We start from the raw sequence: 16,955 nt of genomic DNA, 5'->3' as shown, positions 1-16,955 counted from the left end.
TACACAGGCAGGTTGGCAAGTATATTGAGAAACTGTTTCCCAAATATAAAATTGAAAGCATAATATTCAAAAAGAACTCCACCACAGCGTAATTCTAAGTTATCCTCTCCTACTTTGTTTGCATTTAGATATTTTGTAAACATTTTTTCGGTACTTGATACTTTGTCTAGGTTTACCTGAACTGAGTTCACTTTTTTCATTCTTTAATTTTCTTTTTCAATTGTGCAGCAGCATACACATTTTAAGGACGAACTTTTATTTCAGTAGAGATTTTATAGCGGCGTGGAAGCAAACTGCTGGTGCTATTCAAAATGCGCCAACGTTCCTGTTTTCGGAAACAAAATAATTCAATGCATCTGATCTTGGTGCAAGCCTACTCATTTATTGGAGTTTAAATTTAATAGCATCCTTTAAAGTGTACACACATGTTCGAATTGGTTTTAACTTGAAATAACCCACAATTTTTAGAGTTTTTTAAGCACCAAATTCGAATTGGTATTAATTACAGTTCTCACAGTGTTGTAAAAATTGAAGGAAGTGAAACTCGTGTATGAACTTTTACTCATCTGGATTGATTTCAAAGCACTCAAACGGTAAATATCTCTTATAAAATGAATCTATAGGCTTTCTTTTGTATGTGCCATCCCTTACTCACCATTCAATTTTACTTCTGGTGGCTTTTTTCATGAAATAGTTTATAATTATTCAAGAAATATCTGCGTTCAAATAGATAGATTGGTAATCAAGTTTTATCGTTTCTTTATTTTACAGATTGTTGGAGCATTTAGTCTTACAAATGTTTCAGTGTATATAATGGACCTAAAAAAAGTACAACTCTTTGATTCTTGGAATAAACAGCAAACATCTTGCATTGTTCCTACGTTATCAAATGATAGGTAAGCCTTTGTATAAAGTTTTTAAAAAAATCTTAAATTATAATATAACTGTTTTATTTTTGCTACGAGGAATGTTTTTTTTTGGATTAATGAAGTTTTATATTTTTAGCTTCATGCTATTAAATTTTTAAAAAATCGCACTTTTAACGTCTTAAAACATGGTTTTCTTAATCTTACCGAGAAGGGTAACAAATCATGAAAATAAAATTATATGCTTTAATATTTAACTCTATTTTTATAGTTTTAGAAAACACCAGTTTATTGATTATTTACGTTTTCTTACCTCCTAAGAACTAATATATTCAGGTAGTTTTACTTATAGAGTATCTTATTTTAATAACACTGTTTGTATTAAAAGTTTAACATACAGGCATCTGCAGTAATAATGAAGGGTTTCTTTCATAGGCCTTATATCGACTAATAATGCGCAAATAATTCCTTAAATTAAAAAACATGAAGGAAAAAAAAGACATATCAGGGAGGGCGGGGTAATATCGGGTAGCTGATATTCAGAAGCCTGTTGGAGCTTAACTGTTTGACTAAGAAATTGTCTGATTGAACCAAGATATTCATTGTTTGGTTGTATACATCATTCTCAAAAAGACATAGATGTGGGATATTTCTTTTAAAAGTCTAGAAGGAAATGGCATAGTCAAACCTTTGTCAATCCGGTTTTAGTGGGTAAAACCAGGTACACATATTAATTCTATGAGAAATTTGGAAATGATGGAATTTCAGTGAAAAAGTAGAAGACATTTCCATTTTATATGATGATTTAAGAAAATAAAGCAAGCATTTCCATAAGACGTAGTCAAGACAGTACTCATTTGGGTAGGGGAAAGACAAGGAAAATTGTTCCAAATCCCGGAATAGCTAAGAGCCCAACCAAAATTTTTACCAAAAAAAATTAGCGTTTATAATTTTTTTTCAAAAATATATATAGTGTAAAGATGTAAATAGTTTTTATAATTCTTTTGCAATATATAATAGTTTTATATATGTTTAATATATGGCAGCTTTTATGATTCTTTTGCATATAGTTTTTACGTAGTTATTAATGTGAGCAATAACAAATTATATCATCTGCTTTTCCTTATTATTTATCAATTAATCATCTACAATTGGGATAACATGTATTATTCGAGTGATTTTAATCTTTTCTGATCAATTAATTTGTAAAATAATTTTTAAATTTTTTATTTTTCACTTCGACGGTCTATCATTGGTTATTTCGTAGAATTACTAGGTAAAGTATAAAATTTTTCCTCCATTATATACTTTAACTGACTTGTCTAGTTATTTCATGAAATACCTAGTTATTCTATGAAATAACTGAACTATACACTTTAACGGTAACACATATATGTATAATACAGTGCTTTAAATAAGCTGAATGTTAATAAATATTGCAGAAAAAAATAAAAGTAAGTTAAAAAAAAAACAAAAGACTATCGCTATTTAATAATGACTTTTTAGTGCAATTTCTACTTCAATTATTTTTTCATAATTCAAATATCTGACTTAGTAATTTTAATTAAGAAGAGCTTTAGCTGTTGAAATTTACGTCCTTTTATACCACAAAGATTTTATCTTTCACTGTCAGTATTTAATCCTCTTACGCAAATAACTCGGAATAAATTGACAGGCGTAAGAGCTTATGAAGCATTATTTTTCAATTAAAGATAAGCATGAGCAAATCATGGAAAAATTATACATATTTTTTTTCTTTGGAAAATCTCTCCTAGACAAACTAAAAAAGTAATCTTTTGCGCAGCATCTTATGTTGATATTTTCATGCGTATTTCACATTTCCAAAAGTGCAAAGTCTGCTGCATAAGTAAAGGGTATCTGATAACGCTAGAAGAGAAGGTTTACTATAAAAGTTGAAAGAGAAAATAGAATGGAGGAAAGATAACCTAACTCCGCACATCAATGGTCAAACAATATTCTTCTTTCGTTCGTTCTTTTTTTTCTCTTTTGTATACATTTCGTCTTATAGATTCAAAAGTAAAGCTTTTTAAAATAATTTTTATCCTGGATCTGTTGGAAGTTATAGTTGAAAAATATTCTTTTTAATAAGTAAATAAAAAAATGTCTTAACGAATGTTTCACGAATCTTTATTCTGAATATTTGGGAGAGCCCTGATTGCTCAACTTATTAAAAATAATATGGGCTCATCTCGAACTCGAGACCAACTTGTGCTCGTTTGCTTAGAGTTTGTGCTAATGATTAGAATTTCATAATTTTTTTTTTACTACTTTCAAATTCTACACCTATTTAAAGGCCCGTACTGGGCACAAAAATATATAAAATGTATAGAGTATAAAAAATAAAAAAGTACATGATTTAATGACTCAAAAACTAATTACTACAATAATAATTCTTATGAAGTTGTCAGTGGAATCATTGTTGTTGAAAATTTGAGTTTTTTTTAGGACTNGGGTATATATATATATATATATATATATATATATATTTAACGGGAACTTCCTTGTCTATTTTTCTTATTGTATCATTATTCCCATTGTTAAAATATATTTGCATTGATCTGATCAAAGCAGAATAAACTGTTGAGAAGCCATCACGCGAGTCTTTCTTTGATGCTACTAATCCTAACTAATTATTAATTATGACGACCGACATTCAAAAATCTTTAATTAGTTATCAAGTTCCCTTGAAGCTTTGATGAAGTCAAGTACTTTCGCACGAAGATGTAAGCTTCACTTATTGGTAGGAAGTACTTAAAATAACGAGAACAAATTAAACAATTTAATTAAATACATAGTTTTGAAGTATATATGTGCATAACTACAGTCGGGCTTCTATTTAACGAACTTCCATTTTGTGAATTTCGCTACGTTGCGATTTTTTTCGAGAAACCAAGAACATTTTGGGAAATTTCTTCGTATGTGTATTTTTTATTTAACAAACTTTTCTTTGAGATCCACTTTCCCTATTTCCCAAAATATTTCAGAACGTAGGATATTTGAGAGGAAGATGAAGACAGAAAAGGATGAAGAAATCATTAAACCTTCATATAATGAAATATTAAAATCATTTGAAGCAATCTGAAAGTAGATAAAAATTTACAGGATAAAGGTGTATCAATTGCTATTTTAATTATGTCTAGTATTTATGAATTTGAAACCTGTTTTGTGTTTAAGTACTTCAAATGGTGATTTTCTATTTAACAAATTTTTCATATAAGGAACTTTTTTTATTGGGATTTAGCTACTTCGTTAAATAGAGATCAGACTGTATTTTGAATAATTGCCCAAAAAGTAATAGCACAAAAAAATTTTCTACTACTAATATAAAAGAATTAATTAGAAAGCAATAAAATTATCATAATTTATTTATAAAAGTAAACTTTTTTTCATCCATCATGAAATTGTAATTTATGTGAATGTTTGTATTTTTTATAAAAATTCATATAAATTTGCGAGTTATAATTTATTATGTGAACAATTTAAAATATTTTTCTCTCACTATAGTGCGTTTGAAGACATTGTCACGGATTACGAAGATGAATCTTCACAGTTTATTGAAAGAATTGATTTCTTAGACAACTGTCCTTCAAATGTAGAGAGTGAGTATAATTTAATTCCTACTATTAGTTTGCACTCTCCTTAAATCTTGTTCACATTTTCAATCGTTAATAAAATAATTTTTATTCATCCACTCAAGATGAAATACATTTTTTTAACATGTAGTGGATAACAATTGATGTTAATACAGTTTTTTTTTTCAAATATAATTCATTAATTAATTTTAGTTTTGTATGGGAGAAAAATATAAAAAATATAATAAAAAGTAACAAAATTAAAAAAATTCTTGACTGAAATAGGAATTGTTTTGAAAAAAAATTATGTTACTTGTTATTTATAATATTTTAATTTTTTTCACATAAGTTAGCATTTTATTAATTATCATTTGTTAATGGTATGTACCAATTTGAAAATTCAATTATTATTATACGATTATGCAAGAATCATTTCTTTAATGTTCATCTTTATTCCTTCTAATGACTATTTAACAATAAGCACAGTGTATTTTCGCAAAAGTTGAGGCATATGCAATAACAATAGATCGAAATTTTCACAATAGATTAAGCGATGTCATTATCAGTTCAGTTTTCGTTAAAAGATTCATATTTTTAATTTTGGGGTAAGTTTTTTTTTAAATATTTTTTCTTACTATAGATTGAGGATAGAGTCGGAACAACATATAGTGTATAGAATACGTGGTGAATATTAATAATTGCCTTTTCTTCTTCCTTCCTTCCTCACTGGCTCGACAGCCCAGGATGGGCCTTGGCCTTCTCCAGTAGTTTTTTCCAAGCTGTCCTTCTTTTGGCAATGGACTTCCAATTCTTTATTTTTAATATAGATAAATCTTTCTCCAGGGTATCTAGCCATCTGAGATTTGGCCTGCCCCTTCTACGTGTTCCTGTCGGCCGGGCATTGCCTTTTTTAATTATTAATAATTGGATTAATCGGAAAAATAATAAACCAGTGATGCGTGTACTCTCGTATTCTCCCAGTATTCTTAATGTTATAGTTTTTTTAAGGTTAATTGCCTATATTCCCTACACTAATGTTTTTTAAGGTTGAGGGCCGTTGATTCACTAAAGTGACTTTTTTGAAGTTTAAGTGCAGCTATCCTATCCGATATACTTTAGTCCTGAATTCATCATTCATTACACGCACGTTTTTAAAAATTAAATGCCATTGCCCGATATTGACTACAGTAAGATTTTTGCGGTTAAAGTGTTATTTGTATTCCAGAAGAAATTAATTTATCGAATAAAGAAACTGCTATTTTTTTATTGTTGTTAACTGTAACATTTTTTTTAATGTGAAGAAAGAAATAATACAATGTTTCGATCGTTGCGGTTTAAATTTCTGTGATGGCAAGATTGATTTAGATAGCTAAACTGAAATATTCCCGATTTAATCAAATTAATGATTCGCCAAATTATTATTTCTTTTCTGAAAGCTCCTCACAAACCTATCAAGAAGCATTGCCCGAATTTGCTTTTAATATGTACGTTAAGTATTTTAAAATACTTTTTTAGTACATCAAAAAATAATCTGATGTTTTCAGACTGAACTTTGGCTCTTAAACTAATGATAAAGGTAATAATCAGCAAATTTCTTACATATAATGACGTCATTTGAAATAAAAATTTACTTAGGATCATTTTTTAGCTTTCAAACATAAGCAACTTTATGTTTTCGACTGAACATTGACTCTTAAACTAATAATAAAAGTAATAATCCGCAAATTTCTTATGTATAATGACGTCATTTGAAATAAAAATTTACGTAGGAGCATTTTTTAGCTTTCAAACACAAGCAACTTTATGTTTTCGACTGAACATTGACTCTTAAACTAATGATAAAATTAATAAGCCGCAAATTTCTTATACATAATGACGTCAATTGAGAAAAATATATACTTACTTAGGAGCATTTTTTAGCTTTCAAACATAAGCAATACATGGATTTTGGACCGAATCCAAACTTTAAGTCATTTCATTTTCGAGGATCTTCTCTTCAAAGAGAAAAAACACCTTTAACTTTTTTCATTACAGATGCTGATCTATCAAAAACACGAGTTATAAGTGTAGATCTTTCGACATTTCTCCCACCTTTGGAAGATCCTGTGACAACTCTTCAAAATGACTTCGGCTCAAAAAACTCTCTCAACTGCACATACAAAATTGCGAATGTTGAAGGAAAACCAACCTTGCTAGCTTTACCAATGGCAGTAGCTCATCCTTATAACTATGAGAAAGATAAAATACACCAAAACTCTACAGAAATTTTAGTCGAGCAGGACTCACAACCAGCCATCAAAAATGAGTGTGTGCAATTCCCAAATCTTAATAAGACATCTGACTTTGAAGTTTTCCCTTCTGTGAGAAACAAGCCATTTGGAATAGAACTAGATGATTTCTTACCTGTAAGTAACAATTTATTCACTATTTACTCAAATTTTTATAATAAATGGCAGAAATTTTAAGTATCCACAGTTTCACAATCACGTCTTTTAATTTTATTGAACTCAAATTAAACATAAATTGATGTAGTCTTATTTAATTATAGTTCNTAAACCAAATTTTTGAAAAAGAAAAAAAATACTTCTTCATTATGTCAAAACACAATTATGGGCCGAGTTTCGTGCCTGGGCGAGGCTTCTGGGGCTATATATTGTGATTACAGACAGACACACACACAGCCGCGTGTATTATTATGTATAGATAATGACTATTTAGCAATCCTCACAGTGTATTTTCGCAAAAGTTGAGTCATATGCAATAACAATAGATTGAAATTTTCACAATCGATTAAGCTATGTCATTATCAGTTCAGTTTTTGCTAAAAGATTCATATTTTTAATTTTTGTTAATATTTTTTCGTACTATAGATTGAGGATAGAGTCGGAACAATATATAGTGTATAGAATGCGTGGTGAATGCTAATAATTGCCTATTTTAATTATTAATAATGGGAAAAATAATAAAGCAGTGATGTGCGTACTCTCGTATTCTCCTAGTATTCTCAATGCTATAGTTTTTGAAGGTCAATTGCCTATATTTCGTACACTAATGTTTTTGAAGGTTGAGTGCCGCTATCCTATCCGATATGCCTTAATCCTGAATTCATCATTCATTACACGGATGTTTTCAAAAATTAAAAGCTATTGCCCGATATTTACTACAGTAAGGCCTTCATGGTTAAAGTGTTATTACAGTTCCAGAAGAAATCAATTTATTGAATAACGAAACTGCTATTTTTGTATTATCGTTAACCGTAACAATTATTTTTAATGTGAAGAAAGAAATAATACAATGTTTCGATCTTTGCGGTTTAAATTTCTATGATGGCAAGATTGATTTAGATAGCTAAACTAAAATATTCCCAATTTAATCAAATTAATGATTTGCCAAATTATTATTCCTTTTTTGCAAGTTTCTCACAAACCTATCAAGAAGCATTACACGAATTCGCTTTTAATATGTATGTTAAGTTTTTGAAATACTCTTTTACTTTATTAGTACATCAAAAAACAAATCTGATTTTTTCGACTGAACATTGACTCTCAAACTAATGATAAAAGTAATAATCCGCAAATTTCTTATATATAATGACGTCATTTGAAATAAAAATTTACTTAGGAGCATTTTTTAGCTTTCAAACATAAGCAATACATGGTTATTGGACCGAATCCAAACTTTAAGTCATTCCATTTTCGAGGATATTCTTTTCAAAGAGAAAAAAATACCTTTAACTCTCTTTATTACAGATGCTGATCTATCAAAAACACGAGTTATAAGTGTAGATCTTTCGACATTTCTCCCACCTTTGGAAGATCCGGTGACAACTCTTCAAAATGACTTCGGCTCAAAAAACTCTCTCAACTGCACATACAAAATTGCGAATGTTGAAGGAAAACCAACCTTGCTAGCTTTACCAATGGCAGTAGCTCATCCTTATAACTATGAGAAAGATAAAATACACCAAAACTCTACAGAAATTTTAGTCGAGCAGGACTCACAACCAGCCATCAAAAATGAGTGTGTGCAATTCCCAAATCTTAATAAGACATCTGACTTTGAAGTTTTCCCTTCTGTGAGAAACAAGCCATTTGGAATAGAACTAGATGATTTCTTACCTGTAAGTAACAATTTATTCACTATTTACTCACATTTTTATAATAAATGGCAGAAATTTTAAGTACCCACAGTTTCACAATCACGTCTTTTAATTTTATTGAACTCAAATTAAACATAAATTGATGTAGTCTTATTTAATTATAGTTCAATAATTAGCCCAGTGGCCTGCGTAGGGTTAGGGAACTGCCCTTGCATCAGAAAGGTTCTGGGTTCGAATCCCGGGCAAGGCATGGATGTTCTTTCCTCTTCTCTGTATTATCTGTCCTGTCTGTGGGCGCTAAGTTGGCCCACCTAATATGGTGCCCCTGAAAGAGGGGCCAACAAATCTGCACTGCAAATGCCTGTATGACCTAGGTCATTCTCCAGGTGAACATTGGTGAGAAAAAAAAATAGTTCAATAATAATGTTCGCATTTTACAAGGTGTTCTAAATTAAACAGTTTTCAAAGATTTATAGCATGAAAATGATTAAGGTTCGAAAATAACAGCCTGCTATAAATCCTCATGTAAGATCTAAATTTTATTCCCAGAATTTTTTTTCTTTTACTTCTGAAAGTTATCAACAGATGTCGCTACAAATTCCTTCTACTAACCTTTCATTTTACTAACATCGTCTTCTGATTACGTCAAGTGATTGAGGCTAATGAATATTTCGTAAATATCGTAGTTTGATTTTTCTTCATAAAAGATTTCACAACATTCGAAAATCTTTCGAGATCATCCTTCGGGAACTTTTTGTTCGAGAAACAAAAGCTCTGAAATTATAATTAATGCAGTGTTAAATAATTGCTTAAAATTGCTTATCTTTAAAAAAAAAATAAAAAAAAAAGGCTAAAACCATTTTTTTTGTAACACCCTGTATTTTATCACTGGCATTAAACAATTGATTCATAGCAAACAATTGATTCAAAGGATAAGGGATCAAGTATTGGAACAAACTAACCTCAGTACCTTTATGGAGTGAAATTAATCAAATGAAATTAATCCACATTAGTGAAATTATTCAAATGAAATTAATCTACATTAAACTAACTAAACCACATGAGTCATCTGCCTCCGGATATTTTTCGTTTCAGCTCTTTCTGTCTGTATACCTTTCAATCAGCAATGTCAGAATTTAAACCTGAATCTCCCCTATTAAAACTGAGGGCAGCATTCCCATAAAGATTGATATATAATTTGTTTGATGATTGATTGGTTATATTTATTTTTTGCATCTGAATCTTTTTTACTCATAAAAACTTTTATGAGGCTCATGATCTTAAATTGCTGCAATCTTTGGAAGCTTTTCAATAGTTCTACTGTGATAAATTTTCTTGCATTAGGAAATTTAAAAAAAATAATATTGTTTGAAAATGATATTGGGTTTAATTTCTTGTAATATTTATTTTTCTTAAAAAAAGTAGAATTTTGGGTGCTTAAACTAAGTTTTTTTCCTTTTTTAAGTGGGCAAAGTTGATTTAATATCTGTAAAAATCGCTTAGTATTTGTTTTTGTTTGGTATTAATTTCCTTGAACTATTGCAAAAACCCTTTCCCGATCCCCAACTTATGTTACGTAGACTATATTCTAATGACGATTGCAACACATTTTATGACATAATTAAAATTCTTTTTTAAATTATTACGTTTTTAAAAGAAATATTATTGAAAAATAGATAAAAAAATGTTACTCTCATAAATTATTCCTTCGAAATATGTTTATGTCTTTTATTTATTTACCTTAAACTTAAACGGTTCCACCGTAATGCGCTCAACGTCGCGTGAGGGTCCATCTATCTACCAAAGCGAATGTGTCATTACCTGCGTGAAGGATCAAAATAGTGATAGTATGTCATCGGATAATCCTTAGGCATGTTTCTCAAAATCCGTCGCCAATAGCCCATTGTGCAACCCTACTACAACGTGAACAAAGTACTACTGCTACATTTTATTTATTATTATTTTGATATTTTAAAGTATAAAATATCTGTAAGCATTTGAGTGCATAAATATTCACGTTAAAAAAGTTACAAATAATAGCATTTTTTGTAATTTATAATAAAATGTCACTATTTGAAATGTCACTACAATAAATGAAACTATTTGAGTTCTGAAAAAATGGTTAAAACAAATCGTTTTGCACAATTAAATAAGAAATATACGAACGTTTCTAGAATTTGAATTATAAATTATAAATTAGATTTTTTTTTTCTAAGCATAGATCCAAGTTTGTGAATAATGTATTAAAATGCATATTCTGATCCTAATCTTACTCAAGATAAATAATAAAATTCAAGTAAAAATACCAAATTTATCTCAAACATATTTATAAGTCAAACATACCGTTTATTCGTAAAAATTTCTTTCCGTCTTATTGTATCAATTTTTGACTTTTATGTCTCGTTAACCTTCATGACTTTTGACTTTTATGTCTCCTTGGAATAGTTAGTTATGAAAAATATGCTCTGAATTACTTTCATTGCATATACTCTTTTAAATTGATTAAATTTATTGTAGAATTTTCAATTCATTTCATTTTCCATGAAGCAATCATACAAAATTTATTCAAATTTCATTCACTTTCCAACTCAATAAGATTCATTCCACTGTATATGAATACAGATAATGTGTGTATGTAAAGTTAAGTAATCCAATATTTTCAAGAAATCAAGCATGAATATGATAATTTTGTTGGGAAATTGGAAAACAATAAAACTTTAACCAAGTAAATGGAATTAGAAATCTTGGAGAAGTAATTATTGTATTTTTATTTTCTCAATTCAATTAAAAAATGACGCTAAATTCAAAAATCGAAATAAAGTATAAGACAGATGCAAGATAATTTACTCTTAAACGTTTTTGTCAAATTTATGTTTTATCTCTTTCTTTCTTTCTTTCTTTTTTTTTTTTGCCTCGAAATAAGAAAGGAAAGATCTGGTATAATGCTCTCTAATTACTGGAAAACGGGTGCACTAATTTACATAGCGCCTTCCTCTCTTTCTTTCTTAAATTTCCAATCCTATGTTTCCTAAATTTAAATTCTTTTTTTCTTCTTAAATTTATGAATATTAGGAGGAGGATTTACCAATCATCTCCACACTCTCGCGAGGCATAGTTTTGTTTCTTCCACATATCAGTCAATAAAAAAAACATATAACCATGTGATAAATGCAACATGCTAACTGTCCAAACGTTTTACTTCTATATGACATATGAAAAATGTCAAAAAGAGATACAATGGCATACAAAAATTGAAGACGAAATGGAAAAACTTACATAACAGCTAAACAGGCAGTTACAAAGGAGGAAAAGTTCATTGAGAAGACCAATCACTGTAAGGTGAGTCGTAATCACTCAGGGGGTTTTTCCGTTCTCCCTCCAATGAGGTGAACCGGGTTCGAATCGCAGCGATGGCTGGGATTCAAATTACGTCTCCGGCTTGCACCGACCACAGCACTGATGTCAAATATACTCAGTGGTACACGGATCATAGGTTAGAGTCTCCTCGCCGTCGGACTAACTGTGGGAGGTTTTCGTGGATTTCTTCTACTCGTTACACAGATGCTGGGTAGTTCCGTCAAAATTCCTCCATGAAGGCAAATTTCTCCCAATACTTGATCCAAGAGTACCCTTGTCTTCCGGATTGGGTTCAAAATTACAAGACTACGGAGTTGAACATTAGTAGTCGTAAGGTCGAAAATTGGGTCTGTTTTCAACGACGGTTATAAAATGAAATAAAATCTCTGTAAGGTAAAATAGAAAATTTGCATATATGCGCCATGACGTACCGGGGGCGTGTCGTAAGAAAATAAAACGAACTGGCATGGTTTATTGTTGCTGTGGATTACATTTTTTTTTTCAAGTTGTTTACTTTTCCATGTTTACTTTTCCATGCATTTTGTTAAGTGGGTGAACTACATCACCAAAACAGAAGTTATCAAAAGCGAATTGTTTAATTTTATTTCTAGTAATTCTTCTGAAAAGTGTTTCCTGTAAAATAATTTAAAATCAACTGCAATTGAAATGAAAAAAGAAATAGTTGAGTATTGAGTGGCAAAATTACAGGAGAGAGAGTAAAAAATCTCCCAACTATTAGTGACGCCAACGATGCTTAATTTATGTTGGTATCAGAAAAATTAAAGGAGAAAATATATACTGATTCGTTTTGGGGACCCGTAAGAGATCACCATATTTTTGATGCCAATGGTTAATTAATTATGGCAATATACATTACTTGAAATTAAAGAAAAAACAAGCTATGTATTAAAAAACAAAGTTAATGGAGGAAAGGTATTTGTTCGTTTAGGGTTGAGTTTCTTATCTGATAATCGCGAAACGTGACCAGGAGTCGCCAAAAATTGCGGCAATTTTAATATTTCTTCAAGATTATAATTATTATAATTTTATAATACTAGAATATTTTTACTCAATGTATCTGAAAATAGACCAAGATAAGACAACACAAACAAAAAACGAAGCTGTTTCAACGCATTTTTTTATGATAAAAACATTCACCTTATTTGTTTTGCACGTGACGCTGTCAGTTCGTCGAAGGTCCAATGTATGCAAGATCCAAGTATTTTGGTAACACATGTACGCCGATTTTCTCAGTACTAACCTTCCTAATGGCTACACTTAATGGGCAGGTGTTAGAATTTACCCTTGTAATAAAATGCATTTTTATTATTGTGTTATATTTTTAAGATTATTACTTTTTTAAAATTCCAGCATTGTTTTATGTCTTAAGCTTAAAAGTTAAAGTTAATGACCTAAATGTGGAAGCATTATATTACAATACAAGTGAAGAAACTGACAGTACCATTTACGTTATACTTCTAGGGTCCCACAAAATTTTTGTTAACATTATGGGGTCACCAAACCAAAAGTTTTTAAGAAAAACTGATTTAGAGGAAATGATGCTTAATTTTGGCAATGCGTAATACTGGTATTATAAAAATTGGTTCAGTTTTTATAAGAGATTTTACAACGGATTTCTCGTATTTTCAGAAAATATTTTTCGAGTGGTAGCGAAAACATCGTATTAAAACTTTACTGAATTAGAATTAAAAGAACTTTCTTTCACCTTTACCTACAAATATTTTAAACGATATAAAGATCAAGCAGAGAAATGGTCATACTCTAAAGTTATTATCAAGGTTTTATAGTTATTATAGGTTTTATAGGGTCAAGATTTTATAGTTATTTCACAGTTATTATCAAGGTCTTTTTCTTTGTGCTTTGCTTGCTTTTTTTTAATTCGGCTTTAGTTTGCTATCGCTTATAAAGTATTTTGCACTAAACACAAATAGTGTAGGGTATGTAATTGGTAATAAATATAATAGCAAAGGTACAAAAAGTACTATATTAATATATTTGATAATTTGCTACTCCAATATTAAGCAGTTATAATACAGGTACTGTGAAAATAGGTGTCTCGAAGCCCTCAAAAGGAAGAAATACCGAAGAAAATTTCTTAGTAGTGATAAATTTTGACAATCAAGAGTTTCCTACGATCAACAACATTATGCCAAGTGATACTGAATACAGTTAATCTTTATTCTGATGGGATGAACTACAAGAAACGTGGTTTGCTTAATTTAATAAGTGAACTAACCGGGAAGGGCAGCAAATTATAATAAACAAATAAGTTATTGGAATTATTTTAACTTTATTAATTATGTTTCAGTTTTGTGCGTGACTTCGTAGTGTTGTTCAAGCAGGACTGAAGTATTGATTATTTTAGTTTCTTATCCCCCCCCCCATACAAAGAACAGATTTTCAGCTAATATTCAGTATATAAATTATTCAGCTCTTGTGCTGCTCTAATTCCTTTCCATCTAAGCTGTCAGAAAACAACAAGTTATGTTAACTGAATAAGCAAATAATGTGATTTAAATGTATTGGAATTAATAAAAATTTCTTTAAAATGTTAATTTGCTGAATTTGTAAAAAAAAAAAAATGCGAATTAATTATCATTTACGCAATTTGATACTTGCACTTCAAGAAGAAGATAACGGTCCCCACACATATCACCTATGACGTCAACTAAGGCTGATCACTTGTAAGTAAAATGGCGTGTTAAAGCTGAGCGAAGTTTCTCCAAATAAATTAGAATGTTAATTAAAGTGAAGTTAATTAAACCAGCACTGTATCGCACATCGAATCTGTTGAAATATGATTCTTCCTACTCTATGTTTTTCACTTAACTTAGATTTATAACTTGTTTATGTATTTTATTGTAATCGTGATATATTTTTGCTTTGTATACCTGGTAACTTCGATGCATAATTAATTTGCTTATGCTCTACGTGGCCTGTTGCCTGTCTTTGTGTTAAGTAAGAAATATATAGTGAAAAAATTGAAATCTTTGTGAAAGAATCTTTGTATAAGAATATAATAAGTCGCTTAGGAGAATTGGTACTTGGCTGGCTTGGCTTACTCGAAATAGAATGTGAAGAAAAGTTGCTAACGTAAACAGATGCCACGTTTCAACAATCAATCGGGGTCGAGTTACCTACACTACGTTACTCGCAAGTATCCCAATAAATAAGTCCTTTTCTCTAGTAAAAAACAAATAGAATCGCTTTTACAATACAATAAAACTGAATCGTTCGCTCAATTGAAAATATTTTTAATCGTTGATGTCTGAATTGTTCGAAAAGCAGAATTGTTTTTAACTTTAAAAAAAATCGTAGACTTCAGTATAGATTATTATTCTATATATGCCATGAGTATTGTTCTTGTTTTGGAAATATTGAGTACCTGAACACAGAATACTTTTATTTATATATGAAGTTCATCTTTATCTATTATAAAAAAAACGTCATTTGACATTTAATCAAAACTTTTATATTTTGCAGAGAAGTTTGTTGCAGCCCACTAAAGGTAGTTATAACTCATTAGAAATATCCGATGCAGAGGCCATATCATCCATATATAGAGGGCATGATTCTATGGTGAAAGTATTGGGACATCGTAAAATATACTTGCAAACAGTTTTGAGGACGTGGAGGACTGAAGGCTCAGTAGTAAGTCTATTTACAGCTTATTTCTCATTATATTTACAACTGATATTTAAATATCTTAAATTTTAATAAGAAGGCTGAATGTTGACATTTTCATAAAGTTTTTTTTAAAAAAAACTTTTGAGTTATTATTACTTTAATAATTTTGATCTCTCAGAAAATGATGACTATTTATTCCAATAAAAACTGAATGTGAACTGTAGCCCAATTTAATATGCGCACTTTTACTGGAAAAATCTTTTGACTTTTTATACATAAAAATGCTTTTTGGAATAACAGTTAAAAAATACAATACATTAATATTCAATCTAAAAATGTATTTTATCTTTTTAAAAATGTATTTTAAATAAATAATCTGAACTGAAACTCTCAACATTATACATATGTTTTTTTCGGGAAAAATAGCTTTTATATTTTGTGCATCAAATTTCTTATTGGTGTAAAGCTGATGAAAGGAGATAGCTCATTATACCAAGTTCCTGTTAAAATTTAAATATATTAATGAATTTTCAGAAGAAGAACAATTGAAACTAGTCAGACGCATTCACAAGTGGGTGAATTTTGTCTAGACATTGAGCAAACTAACTGTAATTTGAATAAGTTAATCTTATATGGAAGTTTTCAAACAGTATCAACGTCTATATAAATTACAATGAGGAAATAGTTATCTATATTATTACATTACCATCATCGTAATTCAGCGTAATATCTAAAATTAAAGTAGAAATGCCACGAAGCACTGAGAAAAAAATATGGTCAAAATTATTAGAATATGGTAAATCTGGCTTCATGGGAACGCCAAAAAACACGGTAATTTTTTACGAAATGCTTTGGTGAGGATTTTGGAAAAAATTAACAGTAAAATAACGTTTTGTAATATGCTTTAAAATTTGGTAAACTTCGGTAAAACTTGGTAATTTTAGCATGATATCTTAGAACATGGTAAAAATCCATTTATTTGGTTACATTTAATTTTCAGTTTGGTATTTTTACTAAATGTGTGGTACTAAGATCTACAATTTTAGAATTCAGAATTTAGGTAAACCGTTACCATAAATAAACGGAAAGGTTATAAAATGAATAATTTAAATACCGTTTATTTTGACTTTGGTTTTATTACCAGAATTTTGGATTTTTTTTACCAGAAATATCATTGCCAAACAGTACGGTAGTATTACAAATTTTTTTTCTACATATGATAAAAAAAATTAACAGGAGTTCCTTTAGATGAAATTTAGCTCGCTAAACGAATCCTTCACAAAGAACTTCTTATCGTTAAAGCAAACCATTCATAAAATATATTACTGTAAAATAGTACCTTTCACAAAATATTTAAAATATTTTATCTTGATAATGGATGGACAAAACATT

General features: G+C 29.5%; 1 protein-coding gene across 1 annotated transcript in view; it reads left to right on the top strand.

The window, feature by feature from the left end:
* Positions 1-16,955, top strand: part of LOC107447723 (katanin p80 WD40 repeat-containing subunit B1) — a gene marked incomplete in the record, with an annotated part of 103,034 nt that overhangs the window by 70,142 nt on the left and 15,937 nt on the right. Inside the window, 5 exon segments of the mRNA XM_071188269.1 lie at positions 772-896; positions 4,392-4,486; positions 6,494-6,868; positions 8,209-8,579; positions 15,420-15,587. Of these exon segments, the coding sequence (XP_071044370.1) occupies positions 772-896; positions 4,392-4,486; positions 6,494-6,868; positions 8,209-8,579; positions 15,420-15,587 (1,134 nt within the window).

The sequence above is a fragment of the Parasteatoda tepidariorum genome, chromosome 2, assembly GCF_043381705.1.
Source record: "Parasteatoda tepidariorum isolate YZ-2023 chromosome 2, CAS_Ptep_4.0, whole genome shotgun sequence".
In the NCBI taxonomy this organism is placed as follows: Eukaryota; Metazoa; Arthropoda; class Arachnida; order Araneae; family Theridiidae; genus Parasteatoda; species Parasteatoda tepidariorum.
Note: the sequence above shows the minus strand (reverse complement) of the source record. Positions and strands in the feature narration are given on the sequence as shown.